The 15,825-nt window shown below is 40.5% G+C and overlaps 1 protein-coding gene across 1 annotated transcript in view; it reads left to right on the forward strand.

Moving 5' to 3' along the window:
* The window catches only part of LOC131193242 (ultra-long-chain fatty acid omega-hydroxylase), a 78,305-nt gene that overhangs the window by 10,865 nt on the left and 51,615 nt on the right, over nt 1–15,825 (forward strand). Inside the window, exons 4-8 of the mRNA XM_058173239.1 lie at nt 3,302–3,429; nt 4,298–4,419; nt 5,565–5,832; nt 8,957–9,023; nt 11,841–11,970. Of these exons, the coding sequence (XP_058029222.1) occupies nt 3,302–3,429; nt 4,298–4,419; nt 5,565–5,832; nt 8,957–9,023; nt 11,841–11,970 (715 nt within the window). The remainder of the gene's footprint in view (nt 1–3,301; nt 3,430–4,297; nt 4,420–5,564; nt 5,833–8,956; nt 9,024–11,840; nt 11,971–15,825) is intronic.

Here is a 15,825-nt window from a genome sequence, read left to right on the forward strand (position 1 = left end):
CCATACCTCTCCATCCATTTTTATCGTTACTGTGATAGTTTGAATGGAAGTTGGGAAAAGTATGGGGGAGAGAAAGACCTGGGAAAACCAGTCAAAAGACAGCAGGTGGATTAGCTGACAATTTAAGCCTGGTGGAGAGAAATCTGGGAAGTATTTCAAATCATTGGGAGAAACTCTACCTTAATTAATATAAATGAGGTTGGAAAAATCCTCTTACAGCTTCCAAGATTTTATATTTACCCCAGGGTAGCATTAAAGATCTCTCTGAAATACATTTGTGTAATGTATAATGCTTTCAATCTCTATAGTTCTGTAGAAAACCCTTCCACATTATGGTCCTCTAGATCCTGGCTATGTCAGGCTACTTCATGTGTACTAACTATATAGCTCAGGGTATCTATGAGATAGGTGGAGCACATGCCAAGATGTACTTTGTAGTTAGTTCAAATGATTTGTTTTGTGTATGTTGAAATATTGTCTCTGACAAGCCACTGTGTTATGATCTAGGTGGTAAAGGCCAGGCAGGCCTCTAGAGAGTTCTTTCTCTTAATACAGGGGTGTCAAACTCATGGCCTGTGGGCTGGACGCGCCACATACTGGCCATGCCCATACCTTGTTTAGTGAAGGGAAAAAAGTCATGTGGCAATGCCATAATGATGCGAGTTTGACACCTCTGTCTTAATATATGTTTCAGCCAAAGGGCCTCCAACAAATCAGTAAGGCTTTACCCCCACGCTACGCTGCAGGCAGCCACTCCAATTCCCAAACAGCCCCATAGTACAAAGAAAGCTCACAGAGTAGGAGTGTTTTGACTGAGGTTCCCGGACTCGGAATCCTGGGGGATGATTCAGAAAGTGAGGAAGAGGAACTGGCAAGGCCTGCTTCTCCTGGGCCCTCTCCCTCCCTGGCACCCACCCAGGAGGAGGAGGGGCTGGCAAGGCCTGATTCCCCCGGGCCTTCTTCTGATTTGGCAACGCCCCAAGAACAATCTTGGCTTGATGCAAGACTGCGCAGACATGACCAGCGCGCGCAGCAGAGGTGGTGTTGGGACAAAGTCAAAGAATGATGAGTCATGGAGTGACATCCACAGGGGCTATAAAGCAGGAGGTGGAAACTTCCTGGCTTTTTGTCTTGGACAAAACAGTGAATTTGCGCGGGCAAATTGTTTCAATGGAGGGAAGAATATATTTGTAAGTAACTCTGGCCTTATCTATAATTTCCTAGTTATCTCCAAAGACTTGACAGGTGTGTGGGTAGACGTGGCCAGAACATTTATTTATGTAAATAAACTAGAAAAGAAGGCCTTTGACTGACTCTTTGTTGGGAGTATTGGGGGAGGGAAACAGAACAAGGAGCATGCTCTCAGGGCAAGGCAGAGGTGGGATTCAGCCTGTTCGGACTGATTCAAGCAAACCAGTTGTTAAGATTTTGTGCAGTTCAGCGAACTGGCTGATCACATCACTGGTTGGGCCCCCCTCTCCCAGTCACTCCTGATGTCGCCTCGCCTGCCTTGGCCATTGCCTAGAGTCATGCCCGCAGCATAGCTGTTGCTGCTCTCTGGTTCCCTCGCTTGCCTTGACCAGGCAGCCCAGCTGATCTCTGCCTGGTGAGCCTTCCTTTGCTTCTTGCCCAGCTGCCTCCCACGCAGCCTACACAGCCCAGCCTGCTTGCCTGCCTTCCCCGCAGCCTTCTCCCAGTCCCCATGGCCCAGCCTGCTTGCTTGCCACCCCTGTGGCCTCCCACATAGCCCCCATGGTCCAGCCTGCTTGCTTGCCTTCCCATGCGGACCCCGCGGCCCAGCCTGCTGCTCTCTGGTTGCCGATCCCCAGTTTATTGGGGAGATGGAAGGGGAAAGAAGCAGGGCAGAGAAGGGAATGGGGTGGGGGCAGCCTTTTTCATGGTTGGAAGCAGCCAAAGTCTGCTTCCTCCTCCGCATTCTGCCTGCATTGCAACACTTGGGGGAGAGCTTGGTGGCACCCCGGAGTGCAAAATCGGTTTTCATTTCTTTGCATGAAAGTGGGGGGGAAGAGTGTATGGGATGCGGCCCTGCTAATGCATGATCCCCAAAGCAGCCAGATTGCAGGGTGATGGAACCTTCTAAGTGAAAATGGCTGGTTTCCCAACTTTTTTGAGCTTAGCCTAATGTGGACATAGAGGTACGGAGCTGGAAGGCTGCATATCAGCCTGGCTGCAGTTAGGAACCCAAGTAGGGCTAGCTGTCTGTCACCAACAGGCACTCTCCAGCAGCCTCAGCCTTATCTTCTCAGGCCAAGCAAGGACTGGCTGTGGGGGGAAGGGCTGGGCGTGGCACCCCTTGATGTGAGTGATGTTGAATTGGCCATGCTCACCCAGTCACAAGGTCATTAGGGCAGAGAACTGGTTGTTAAATTATGTGAATTCCACCAATGGGGCAAAGTCCAGATTTCCAAGTACAATCCACCAGGTAGAGTCCAGGCACAATGCAAAGGCAGTCCTCAGGACAGAAACATGTCACAGAAAAGAAACAGTTTTAAAGCCCCAGTGAAGCAGAGGCCAAACACAGACCACAAGAGAAGGGCTAGGTCCAAACCAAAATGCAAAGAGCAATCTTCCAGGCAAGGCAAACAGGCACGAATCAAAGCCAGGCGAGTGTAAGCCAAAGCAAAGAAGTGTTCCTGGCAAAGACTAACTCCCCACAGCTTCTTCTTAAGTTACTCCCCTCCAGGTGTTCCTTGTAAGCAGGGATGGAGTGACCTTCTCCCGAGTAGCCTTGGTAATCCTTGTGCTAGGATCAATGGAGTAAACAGTTGTTCCTCATCAGAGGAGATAGGCTGTCTATCAGCACCACTGCTCCTCTGTGTCTATGCAGGCAGGCAGCTCTCTGCCTGGTCGACCACCTTCCCCAATGCCTGAGGTTCCCAGGACAGCATCGTCCATGGCCCCTGGAGTGCCTTCACTGTCTTATTTCCAAATCTTCCTCCTCCTGCAAACCAGGCTCTGAGAGAGGGCATGACACACTGATAGATCCAAGGCAGAATAGCTATATTTACTGTCCATCTTCAGAGCTACTTCAATAAGCTATTTTTTAGATTTGGTGATTTAGGCCAGTTTTGCACCAGATATGTTGGATCACAAATCTCTAAATAGCCAACTGGTATAGCCTACTGGTTGGGAAATCTGAAAGCTGTAGTCCAATTTATCTAGAGAATACCAAATTGGAGAAGTCGGATTTAGTTTGTATGGAAAGATGCAGACAGTTCCTCTGGTGAAGGGGAACTTTGCCTCAATCAATCCTTTGCCTCAATCATTTTTCTTACCACAGGAGATGGATTATTACTGAGCAGTGGGACAAAGTGGGCACGACACCGGCGTTTGCTCACTCCTGCTTTTCATTTTGATATCTTGAAGCCTTATGTGAAAATCTTCAATCAGAGTACAGACATCATGCATGTAAGCTCTCCTAAAACTTGGGCATCCCCACTTCATTCTTCCCATTTCCATACTCATTAAATGCATTGTTGGTGCAGTCTATCTAGATGTACATCTGAACAGTTTTCCATGCACATATATTGAATATGACCTATTTTTGCAGCCACAACTGAAGAAATTAGATGGGTAATTTCCTTAGATATTGAACTATAGCATCTATCCTATTGAGAGTCTGTGGTGCCATATTAGGGCAATTTTATTATCATGGTTTTATACTAACTCAGTATTTTATTTCATTTATTGTAGACACAGTTTACATACATGTATTTGCTGATGCTTTATTTAAATGTATATTTGTGTTTATACAAGATGTGGAGAGAGAGATAGCCAGATAATTGTTAAGAGTCGGACATGACTGAAAGCGTAACGTCATCATCATCATCAATGATTGAATGGCTTCTGTAGAATGTAAAATAAATTTGTGTAGTTCTCCATCTCTCTGTTCTATCTACCTTCTTTATATATTCACTATGCAGATGTGAAGCAGTGGTGAAATTAATTTTTTTTACTACCAGTTCTGTGGGCATGGCTTGGTGGGCATGGCAGGGGAAGGATACTACAAAATCTCCATTCCCACCCCACTCTGGGGCCAGCCAGAGGTGGCATTTGCTGGTTCTCTGAACTACTCATAATTTCTACTACTGGTTCTCCAGAACATGTCAGAACCTGCTGGATTTCACCCCTGATGTGAAGTATCAGTATTCTCTCTCCTTGGTTTATTTCCTAGGCATTTGCATAATAGCCCTTTGCTCATCCTGAATCACATCTGCCTTTGATATCATTTTGTTCATTTTCTAGGTTTTATGTATTGCTTATCATCTTTTTACAGGCCAAGTGGCACAAACTGATCTCAGCAGGCCCTATTTCTCTTGACATGTTTAAGCACCTCAGCCTCATGACTCTGGACAGCTTGCAGAAATGTGTTTTCAGCTATAATAGCAACTGTCAAGAGTAAGTAAATCAGCAGCATGAAGAAGTGCAATAAAAGGAAGATAAGCATGCATATATGTTATATTCTTCGAGGCCAATAACAGAATTCTGTTTCCAAATATGCGGGCATACTGAAGCCAGGGCTACACAGAGGGTGCAAACTCAATTTTTTGAAACTTCATTTGATAAATAATTGGCATGTGTTTTTCAACATGATGAGGCAAGAAACACATGAAATCTGTAGTCTACATCCTAAACTAAGCTTAGCATCATTTTTAAAAATAAAGAATTATCCCAAACAATTTCCCCAAAATCAATTGGGAAAAAGAGAATGTTATGGATCCAGGCATTTTGCATCAAAGCTGTTATCCTCTCCAAACATGTTATGTGTATCCCCAGCCTCCAAGTGGTGGGAATCTCTGCCCCAGATTGGGAGCCTAAACTTAGAAATAATCATTGCCTTTATAGAAAGTTTAATGCTAATAAAATTGCATTCAGACATTAGGGCTTCTCTAAAAATAGTAATACTACAGCATTTTTATTTACTCATTCAAAAAAATTCCCAATAGCTTAGTAATTTTGGATGTGTCTGGAATATTTTCTTAGAGAAAGCCAACTCTTATTTTACAGTGAGATATTAAAAATATTTGAGACGGCATTTTCAGAACAGCAACTCGCATTTCTCAAAGTGGTGAGAATGATCTCTTTGATCCAGAATATCATAAACAGAATAACTTTTGCCACATTTCAGCCTCAACATACTAGCTATTTTTGCATAAATATGCATAGAATTGCACTGTCAATCCTTTGGAAATTAGATTCATCAAATAAACTGAGGCTTTCTGATGAATGCATATGTTTCTGTTATATTTATATTAGGAAATAAAAAGAATTCCAGGTCAATACTTACCATAGATATTTTTCTAACATACTAGCGTTGTCTAATGAATGTTACAAGTGTAAAAAAAACCTACAAAGAACAGTTACTGTATTTGTATTACATAGATATGTTAACATTCTGTTCTTCAGACCAATGGTTTACTCTGAGCAATGTTAAGACTTACTTGTATTTCTTAGGAAAAAATATATTCCTAAATTCTAAGTGCTTGTTTCTATTGAATCTCTCTTATTTTTTTCTTATAACAAAATCATTGGATACATTCCAGGAAATTAAGTGACTATATTGCGGCCATCTTGGAGCTCAGTTCTCTTGTTGTGCAGCGACTCAATAAACTGTATTTGCAATCTGACTGGGTTTATTACCTGACACCCCAAGGCCACCGTTTCCGTCGTGCATGTAAAATTGTGCATCATTTCACAGCGAATGTGATTCAGGAACGGCGAATGGCACTTAACCGGTTGGGCCAGAATGTCTGGCTGATATCAAAGCAGGGCAAAACCATTGACTTCATTGATGTTCTCTTGTCGGCAAAGGTATGTATGTACTTAACTCTTTTTCAGATTAGATTAGATTAACAGAGTTGGAAGGGACCTTGTAGGTCATTCAGCCCAACCCCCCGCCCAAGCAGGAGACCCTACATCAGTGTTGGTGAACCTTTTCGAAGTGCCGAAATGGGAGCGTGCGGGCGCCGGAAACCAGAAGAGCACCTCTCTGACGCACATGCACAGGAGCACCGGAAACTGGAAGAGCAATTCCCCGGTGCACACATGCGCGCCAGGAAGCTGAGCTTCCAGTTTCTGGCATGCACATGCACACTGGTCACCTGGTCTTCCAGTTTCTGGCATGCATGCGAGTGCAAAGGCTAACACACACGTGTGCGTCAGAATCCAGAAAAGCAACAGGTGACGGCTGGTGTGCCCAGAGAGATGGCTCTATGTGCCACTTCTGGCACGCATACCATAGGCTTGCCATCACGGCCCTACACCATTTCTGACAAATGGCAGTCTAATCTCTTCCTGATAACCTCCAGTGATGAAGCTTCCACAAGTTCCAAAGGCAAGCTGTTGATTGTTTTCACTGTCAGAAAATTTCTCCTTATTTCTAGGTTGAATCTCTGGTCAGTTTCCATCCATTATTCTTTGTCTGGCCTTCAGGTGCCTTGGAAAATAGCTCAACCCCTTCCTCTCTGTGGCAGCCCCTCAAATATTGGAACACTGCTATCATGGTCCTTCTCTTCAGTAGACTATCCATGTCCAGTTCCTGTAACTGTTCTTCATATGTTTTAGTCTCCAGTCCCCTAATCATCCTGGTTGCTCTCCTCTGCACTTTTTCTAGTCTCAACATCTTTTTTATAGTGTGGTGACCAAAACTGCATGCAATATTCCAGGTGTGGTCTTACTAAGGCTTTATAGAGTGGTATTAGTACCTCACTTGATCTTGATTGTATCCCCCTGTTAATGCAGTTTAGGATTGCATTTGCTTTTTTGGCTTCTGCTGCACACTGCTGGTTCATATTTAGCTGATTGTCCACTAAGACTCCAAGATCTCTCTCACAGTTACTGCTATTAAACCTGGTTTCACCCAATCTAAATGTGTACTTTTGGGTTTTTTTGCCTAAGTGTAAGACTTTACATTTCTCTACATTGAATTTCATTTTGTTAGAGAGGGCCCAGTGTTCAAGTCTGTCAAGACCCATCTGGATCTTGAGCCTATCTTCTAGGGTGTTGTCTATTCCTTCCAGTTTAGTATCATCCACAAATTTGGTAAGTTCCCCTTCTATTCCCTCATCTATCTATGAAGATATTGAAGAGTACTGGGCCTAAGACGGAACCTTTTGGTACCCCACTTTAACTGTTCAACTGTTTTAAACAACAGCTGGTTTCAGCTTTTCCTCTATTCCTGTTTGCAATATAAGCACAATATTTAATTTAAGTTTGCACATAGGATTCATTAAACAAAGTAAATGCACTCTGATTTGTATTTCCAGCACAGAAGATTAGCTACAGTGCTCATTCCCTCCTACCGGGCCCCTGGACATTGAACTCTTAATTCTTTTGAAATCATACAAGCGTGTGTTGATGCTAGGTTACACAGTAAGCTGGGTTATAGCCTTCCATTTTAAGTTGTCTTCTTCAAGAAGTAAGAAACATAAGAAGAAAATATAGCACTTCAGCTGCCTGGGAAGGGTACACAACATCAATCTGGAAGAAGCTAGGGAAAAACAGAATAAATGTAATAAAGGTTCTCATGAAACAGATTTTAATGAAGGAGGATTTATGTGTAGGTTAAATGTTTTGAGGAAAAAGTCAAAATCGTTATCAGAATTCAGTATTGTGATGTTCCTTCCCTGGTTTTGAAATTGTTTTGGTTAAAGAAGGATTTTAACCAGACAGCTTTAAAAAATGCTAGCCTCCCATTTGCTTTCCAGCTCATGAGAATAGCAAAAAAGAACAAAATATAAAGCAGATGCTATGAAGAAATGAGCTTCTCTAGTTCAGGGGTTTTCCAACTTTTTCAGAAAATGTTGGGTAAAAAATGTCATGGGATCCCTGACCAAGAGGCAAAGTTCTTTTTTCTGATAGAAAATAGGCTCTGCTCAAGATATTTTTTTTCTTATTGCCTTAGTCTCATATGGAACCCTATCAACTTCTAATATTTCCGCAGTATTTCACCATTTGAAAAACTGCAGTAATTATTAACCTTTTTTTAAAAAAAGCTTTTCCTAGTTTGCAAAGGGCAGTTTAATTGTCTGGATACATCTGAATGCTCATTGTTCTTCTTTTTTTTTTAATAAACTTTATTAAACTTTTTTACATTAAAAACATAAAAAAAAGGGGGGGGGAAGGCTTATATCATTTAACAGCTTATTTGTGGTGTTTTTCATCTAATAATAATCCATGCAATAATGACAAACATTAAATTATACATATTTGTGTTCTTATTTTATCTATTGATTATGTTTAGTAACTAAATATTCCTATCTCCTTTCCATCCATCCATACCACCATTCCCATATACCATAAAATACTGATGTCTCCTTATCCTTCAGACTCAAAGTTAGTTTGTCCATTTCTGCGCAATTCATAATCTTTTGTACAATAAGTCTCTCTGTGGGCACACATGGCTGTTTCCAACATTGAGCGAAGGCCATCCTAGCAGCAGTTAATATATGTAGTATTAAATATTTTATACTCTTCACGTATTTTTTTTTAAAGATCCCCAATAAAAAAAGTTCGGGTTCTAAATCCAATTGTTCATTCGTGATTTCTTGTAGCCACTTTTTAATTTTTAACCAATATTTACGTGCTTCGGGGCAAGACCACCAGATATGGTAATATGTTCCCTCTTTATTTTTACATTTCCAGCATATGGGAGACATTTTGGGATACATTTTCGCTAATCTCGAAGGGGGCAGGTGCCACCTATAGAACATTTTATATGCATTTTCTTTGTATGCTGCTGATTTGGTTAGTTTATAATTTCTGTTCCATATTTTCTCCCAATCTGATAAATTTATATTATGTCCAATATTTTGACCCCATGCGATCATACATCCTTTCACTACTTCTTCTTCCAATTCTACTTCTACTTCAGCATTACCATAGTGAGATTCCCAGGCTGTCTTGTCTCAATAAATATCTGATTTTTTCACTGTAGGATGAAGAGGGTCAACATTTGTCCGATGAAGACATAGCAGCTGAAGCTGACACATTCATGTTTGAAGGTGAGATGGGTGAATGAATTTCATGCATGCAGTGGATTTCTCAGAAACAAAAACTGGGGAAATGGGGCCTCCATTCCAAGCTGCAAGAATGCTGCAAGTTTAGAAGGAAAGAGTTATTTGTGGCTTCCGCTTTGACTGATCAATGGCTTGTTCAATGTAGAGGCTATATGTTGTTCATTGCCTTATCTGGTGCTGTCCCAGTTTTGATGTTTGCATCTCTTCCCCATGCCAGGCCCCTGGAAAAGGACTTTTCCTAAGTACAATGTTTTGAATTAAGGCCCAAACTGTGGGGCAGTCCATTTGCCTTGTATTATCAGTTGATTATTTCCATGAGTTGCAACAGGCTGATATTTGTACCCAAAAGCAGTTGTGGTTTCCAGTGTCTGGGCCCTCTTCTCCAGACCACAGTGATTACAGTACCTGGTCTTTGGACTGTGCCTATCCAACTAAGATCATTCAGCTTCTGGAACTATGATTATCTTTCAAAACCAATGTCCCTGCCCTGTTCTGGATGCAGAAGGATCATACCAAACTGACTTGTGTCCAGGGTTGAAATTCAGCAGGTTCTGACAGGTTCTGGAGAACCGGTAGCAGAAATTTTGAGTAGTTCGGAGAACCAGCAAATACCACCTCTGGCTGGCCCCAAAGTGGGGTGGGAATGGAGATTTTGCAGTATCCTTCCCCTGCCATGCCCACCAAGACATGCCCACAGAACCAGTAGGGAAAAATTTTGAATTTCACCCCGCTTGTGTCCCTTTAATTGTTAGACTTGTTCACTGACATTTTAGAAGAATGTGCACAATTAGATCCTTATGATTCATATAGGCCATTACTAAATGAAAATCAGATGAAGAAATAGAATAGAACAGAACAGAACAGAACAGAATAGAACTAGAAGGGACACTGAAGGTATTCTAGTCCATCTCTCTGCTCAAGCAGGAGATCCTGTACCATTTCTAACAAGTGACTGTCCAGTCTTTTCTTAAAAACCTCCAATGATGAAGCACCTACAACCTCTCAAGGCAAGCTGTTCCACTGGTTAGTTGTCCTCACTGTTAGGAAGTTTCTCCAGGTTGCTTCTCTCCTTGATTAGTGTTCTTTTCCTGCCTTCTGGTGCTTGGAAAATAAGTTGACCCTTCTCTTCTTTGTGGCAGCTCCTGAAATACTGTAATATTGCTATCATGTCTTCCCTAGTCCTTCTTTTCTCTGGACTAACCAAACTCAAATCCTGCAACTGTTCTTCATATGTTTTAATCTCCAGGACTTAAATCATCTTAGTTGCTCTTCTCTGCACTTCTTCATCTTTTTTGTAATGTGGTGATCAAAACTGGATGTAGTTTTGCAATAAAAGTCAAAGATAATAAAAAAGTTTCTTTCAATTTATAACATATAAATAACAAGAAAAAGGTCAAGGAAATAATCAGTCCACTAAAGAGAGAAGGTGGCAGTAGAGAGAAAGCAGACTTGCTTAACTCCTTCTTTGCATCAGTCTTCAAGCAAAAAAGAAACTATAGCAGGGGTGAAATGCTCCCTGTTCGGACCGGGTTAGCCAATTCGGTAGCGATGACGGCGGGTGGTTCAGAGAACTGGTAGCAAAAATCTCTGCCCCACCCGCCCATGCCCACCAAATTGCCCGGTTGCCCTCTTGCCACTTCTTTTAAAAAATGCTTTTAAAAGGTAAAAAAAGGCTCTGATGATCACAGCTGAGCTGCCTGATTGTCAGAGCCTTTTTTTTTCCTTTAAAAGCATTTTTACAACCTATTTGGCTGAATAGATTGTAAAAAATGCTTTTAAAAGTAAAAAAAAAGATTGTGCACCACAGCTGATCACCCCCCCCCGCATGCTGTTCCGCTTACCCCATGCCTTCTTTTGGCATGCACTGCGCACATACATGCACCTTGCATTTGGCGCCTGGTGCACACTGTGCATGCCATACTCAATGAGTAGTCCTTAATGTTACTAAATCTATATGGAGGGTAGTAAGCAGTGGGGAAACTACAAGGTTCCATTTTAGGCCCAGTACTCTTCAATATCTTCATATAAATGACTTAGATGAGGTAATAGAAGGGGAACTTATCAAATTTGTAGCTGACACTAAGCTGACAAGAGTAGCCAACAGCCCAGAAGACAAGCTCATGATCCAAAAAGATCTTGACAGACTTAAACAATGGGCCCTATCCAACAAATTTAAGGTGGAGAAAAGCAAGGTTTTATACCTGGGCAGGAAAAACCAAAGATACAAATACAAATCCTTGCTTAATAGCAGTAAAACCTTGCTTAATAGCAGTTAACTGTGAGAGGGACCTTGGAGTCCTAGTGGACAATCATTAAATATGAACCAGCTTCTGCAAATTTAATGAGTTCCCCTTCTATTCCTTTATCTAAATAGTTTATAAAGATATTGAAAAGTACTGGACCTAAGACAGAACCTTGTGGTTCCCCATTGCTTACTTCCCTCCATATACAATAGATGTAGTACCATACTCACTGAGTATGGTTTGTCAGTCAGTTACAAATCCATCTGGTGGTGATGTTCTCTACCCCACATTTTTCTAGCTTACCAAGAATGGAATGGAATAGAATAGAATAGAATTCTTTATTGGCCAAGTGTGATTGGACACACAAGGAATTTGTCTTGGTGCATATTCTTCATGAAGTAGGCTATGGTCTACTTTGTCAAATGTAAAAGAAGAATAATTTTCTTTGGAATCCTTGGCATTTTTATCTTAAACAAAAATCTTCAAATGGGATCCCTTTTGACAACTATCATGCAGTCCTGCCCTGGACAGTTTCCATGTGACTTTTGTCTTGTTTTAGGCCATGACACTACAGCAAGTGGCTTGTCCTGGATTCTATACAATCTGGCTCAACACCCCAAGTATCAAGACCAGTGCCGGGCAGAAATTCAAGATCTGATGCAGGGACGGGAAACAGAAAAAATTGAATGGTAATGGGCTGTGGGCAGAAAGCAAGCAATCCAGAGGGCAGAAGGTAGATTCAGATGTTACTTGAATGAGAAAGTGAACTAAGCCAGAGCTAATATCTTCTATGGGTGAAATTATAATGTCACATCATTAAGAACATCTTTACATGCTGGCTGGGGAATTCTGGGAATAAGTCTACACCAGTTGCCAAGGTTGAGAAACCCTGGTCCAGAGGTTCATTAAATTATGGTATTATTAAGAATCATGCACGTTGTTTGCTTAGACTTGGAGAACATGTTGTTAAGGTGTTGTGAAGCTTGAAGTTGTCTGCTTGGAGAGTGTTACATGTGTATGTCAAAATGCCAGTATCTTCTTGGCCAAATTGAGCCAGTAATGGGGAAGATCAAAAAGATGCTTAGGAAAGGTTTTATTTTCAAGAGCAGGCTGAGGACTTTAGGTGCTCAAATGTCAGCAGGACTCAACTGCAGCTTTTCTAGGTGGAACCCATTTTGTAAATCCATCAGTTGTCTTTCACAGCAAAATGACTGGCTTAGGTTCTGGAAGATAACTTTTAAAAATTCCCATCTGCTTCTGTTTATTATGTTATTTATTATTTTGCAGAGTTACCTGACTACTTTGTAGTAGACATTTGCCTTTTACAAGCTTCCCAGCTTTGAGGTTGCCTCTAGCTTTTCTTTGTGAGACTTTCTCTGTCCTTTCCCTTCATTAGACCATGTTCTGGGGTAGGGTCCTCCTTTCCTTTGTTGGCTATTTGTGGGGCACAATTCAGGCACAGATTGTTTGTCTTGGCAGGATTGGTAATTTTGTGTGATTGACTCTCAGCAAATTTTGCAAAATATTCTTTTAGAGAATCAATTTTGTTTTTAGCTGTAGTCAGCAAGTTGAAGATTGAAACAACAATCTATGTTGCCAAAATTCTTTGTCTGATTACAAAATCAAATATAGTCTGGCAGCAATCAAACTGTACATATACAAACAGTTGGTCTGGTTTTAATACCCAAAGCTAAATCACCATCAGAACGTATTCCCTTTCTTTCCAAACAGTTTTGATACGTTTGTGGCTTTCCACCTGCATTTTTGATACCTGTAGCTGATCAAAATAGGCTTCTGCTTTTTCTGGGTTTGATCAGGGAAAGTGTGTAGGATAGTTCAGGGAGAGTTTTGAGACAGGGCTAAAATGGTGGGTTTTGGCATCTACCAAAGCCAGCCATTAGTCACAGCAATTTTATATAATTATTTCATATTTTTCCATTATTCTTTCATCTTTACTGAGTAGCCAGGATACAAATGCTGTACTTTTCGTTTGAACATCTGAAGAATGCCACTATTTGTAATTAGCATACATTCTCATTCTTAACTCTATCTGACATCATTATGTAATTCATAATTATTTGCATGTGTTCTTCCTTGGTAGCCTGAACTTCTCTCTGCCTCTTGTATATTTTTATTTAAATTTATTTAAATTAAATTTATTGTTTTATCATAGAGAATAAAATACAAAACAGTAAAACAAACAAAAGGAAACAAAGCAAAAACATACATTCAACCCTAACAATAACAAAAAAGAAAAAAATAGTTTACAAAAAAGGAGGAAAAAGTGGCCAATTAGATTTAACATGTAGCATCCATCCTGGCTGAGTGCTGAAAGAAAAGAAAAACTAATAAATTATCCCCTTACACACACACACACACACAAACATATATAAAAGAAGAAAAAAAAGAAAAAGCAGTCAACATGAGCTAAACATTACACTAATCTTCAAATCCCTCTGTTAACCATCTGTTATTATATTTAGCACGTTTAGAAAGTCCACAAATGGTTTCCAATCTCTTATATAACTGTCTAATCTGTTATCTCTAATCAAAGTAGATAATTTCACCATTTTTTTCTTTTCATTCTTCACTAATATTTTTATATAGTCACATTGTCTTTTTTTCACCTTTCCTATTTTGTTTTCCTTGTTTTCCTTATGTTTTTAAGATATTCATTTTAGGAATTCCTACTGAATGTAATTTCTTTTTTCCATTAGCTTTTCCTTCAATGGAATCTTGTTTATCATTGCTTGAATTTTTAGAATTACTTTTTTTTATGTATATGTATTCTTTATTCTCAGAGTTTCTCCAGCCCATTAATGGTGGCCAGGAAGAGATACCTTGTTAACCTTTTTAGAAAGACATGAATGGATTTCCCTTTTTTGCACATGTAAACCATATCAACTCTTCCAGTCTTCTGGCACTTTCCTAATGCTCTAGGAGCTCTGAAAAATTTCTTTACATGCTGGCTGTGGAATTCTGGGAACAAGTCCACACATCTTAAAGTTGCCAAGCTTGAGAAACCATGGTCCAGAGGTTCACTAAATGATTGTATTGTTGAGGATTGTGCAAATTGTTTGCTTAAAATTAGGGCTAAGATGAAATTCAAGAGAATTTCAGATTTTCAGAACTCTGGGATAATCCTGGAGATTTGAACTCATCTAAAGTGGAAAAGCATTTTCATAATAATTTTTTGCCTATTTTGACCTGCATTGCTTTTTTTTCTTTCTCTCTGGGCTTTAATATTTTCATTTTTCAGAGTTTCACTAGCATCTCCCGGGTGATGTCAGGGTATTAAAGTACCCCATTATTACAGTGGTATTTTTCTTGCATACCTTAATTAATGGAATAGTAAATTGTTCATCTAGTTTCTTTGCCTGGATGGGACGCCTGTAGTATATGCCTATAGCAATATCATTTCTCTTTCCTCTAATATTCACCCAAAACCATTCAGGAAGGCTTTCATCCTTGGTATTATGTTTTTTTGTAGTGGTGTAATGATTTCTTATATACATGCAACTCCCCATCCTCTTTGAAGGGGGTGGGGGTGTCTGTTTCTTATGAACAGTTTTTATCTTTTAGCAGTACATTCCAATCATGGGTTCCTTCCCACCAAGTTCCTTGGTGGTCCACTTCCTTCTCAACATTGTCTTCCTCATTGTCCGATTTGTTTTCTTGGGTTTATGCTTGGGGTTTGGTCTTAAAGATTGGTCACTCTCCCTTTCCATTTTCCCGGGTGACTGCTGGGGCCGCCAATAGTTTAGAAGGGACAATTGGACAAATCACTTCTGCCTGATCACTATTGTATTGAGGTAGTCTCGAGAGGGCATCTGCCATAAAGTTCTTTCCCCCCCCCTCCAGGAAGGGAGCGCAGAGAGAAATTAAAGCAGTTAAAGAGTTAGGCCCAGCGGACTTGCTTAGGTGACAATTTTCGGGGCATTTTTTTTTTTTTTTTTTTTTTTTATTCAAAAAGTTTTTATTAGTCAAAAAAGGTTTATACAAATACATATCAGGTATGGTAAATTTTCATTTTTCTTATCTAAAATAAGAATTTTACTCAAATTTTTTAACACATACAACAGCCATAAGGCAAGCAGGTGACACGAAGTAGCTAAGTTTGCAAATTTTAAATACGTAATAAAGAAGAGTCAAGAATAAACAGAATATCGTACAAAAGAGAATAAGGAAAACCAACACAATCCCAAATATCTTTATCACTTCCTAGTTTTGGATCTCAGAACTCTGGGTTCAGCCTGACCCAACTCCAGGGCCGCAACAGCGGCAGCCGCTCAGCCCCATGATCTATAACCTCCCCTTCTTCAATTCCTGGGTCATCTGATTCCAGGAAGGCTTTGTGTTCCTCCACATAGGCCGTAGCCTCCGCAATTGTACTGATTTTTTCGTAATGCCCTCCCGGAAAATCATCAATCCTCTGGCATCAGCCATCTGAAGCCCACTCCTTCTGGTACAATTTGCTTGACAAAAATAATATTTCTTTCTTTTTCACGTACCTGTCTGGGAATCTGCCTCAGAATGGCTATCTC

This window comes from Ahaetulla prasina, chromosome 2 (genome assembly GCF_028640845.1).
Source record: "Ahaetulla prasina isolate Xishuangbanna chromosome 2, ASM2864084v1, whole genome shotgun sequence".
Lineage (NCBI taxonomy): Eukaryota > Metazoa > Chordata > Lepidosauria > Squamata > Colubridae > Ahaetulla > Ahaetulla prasina.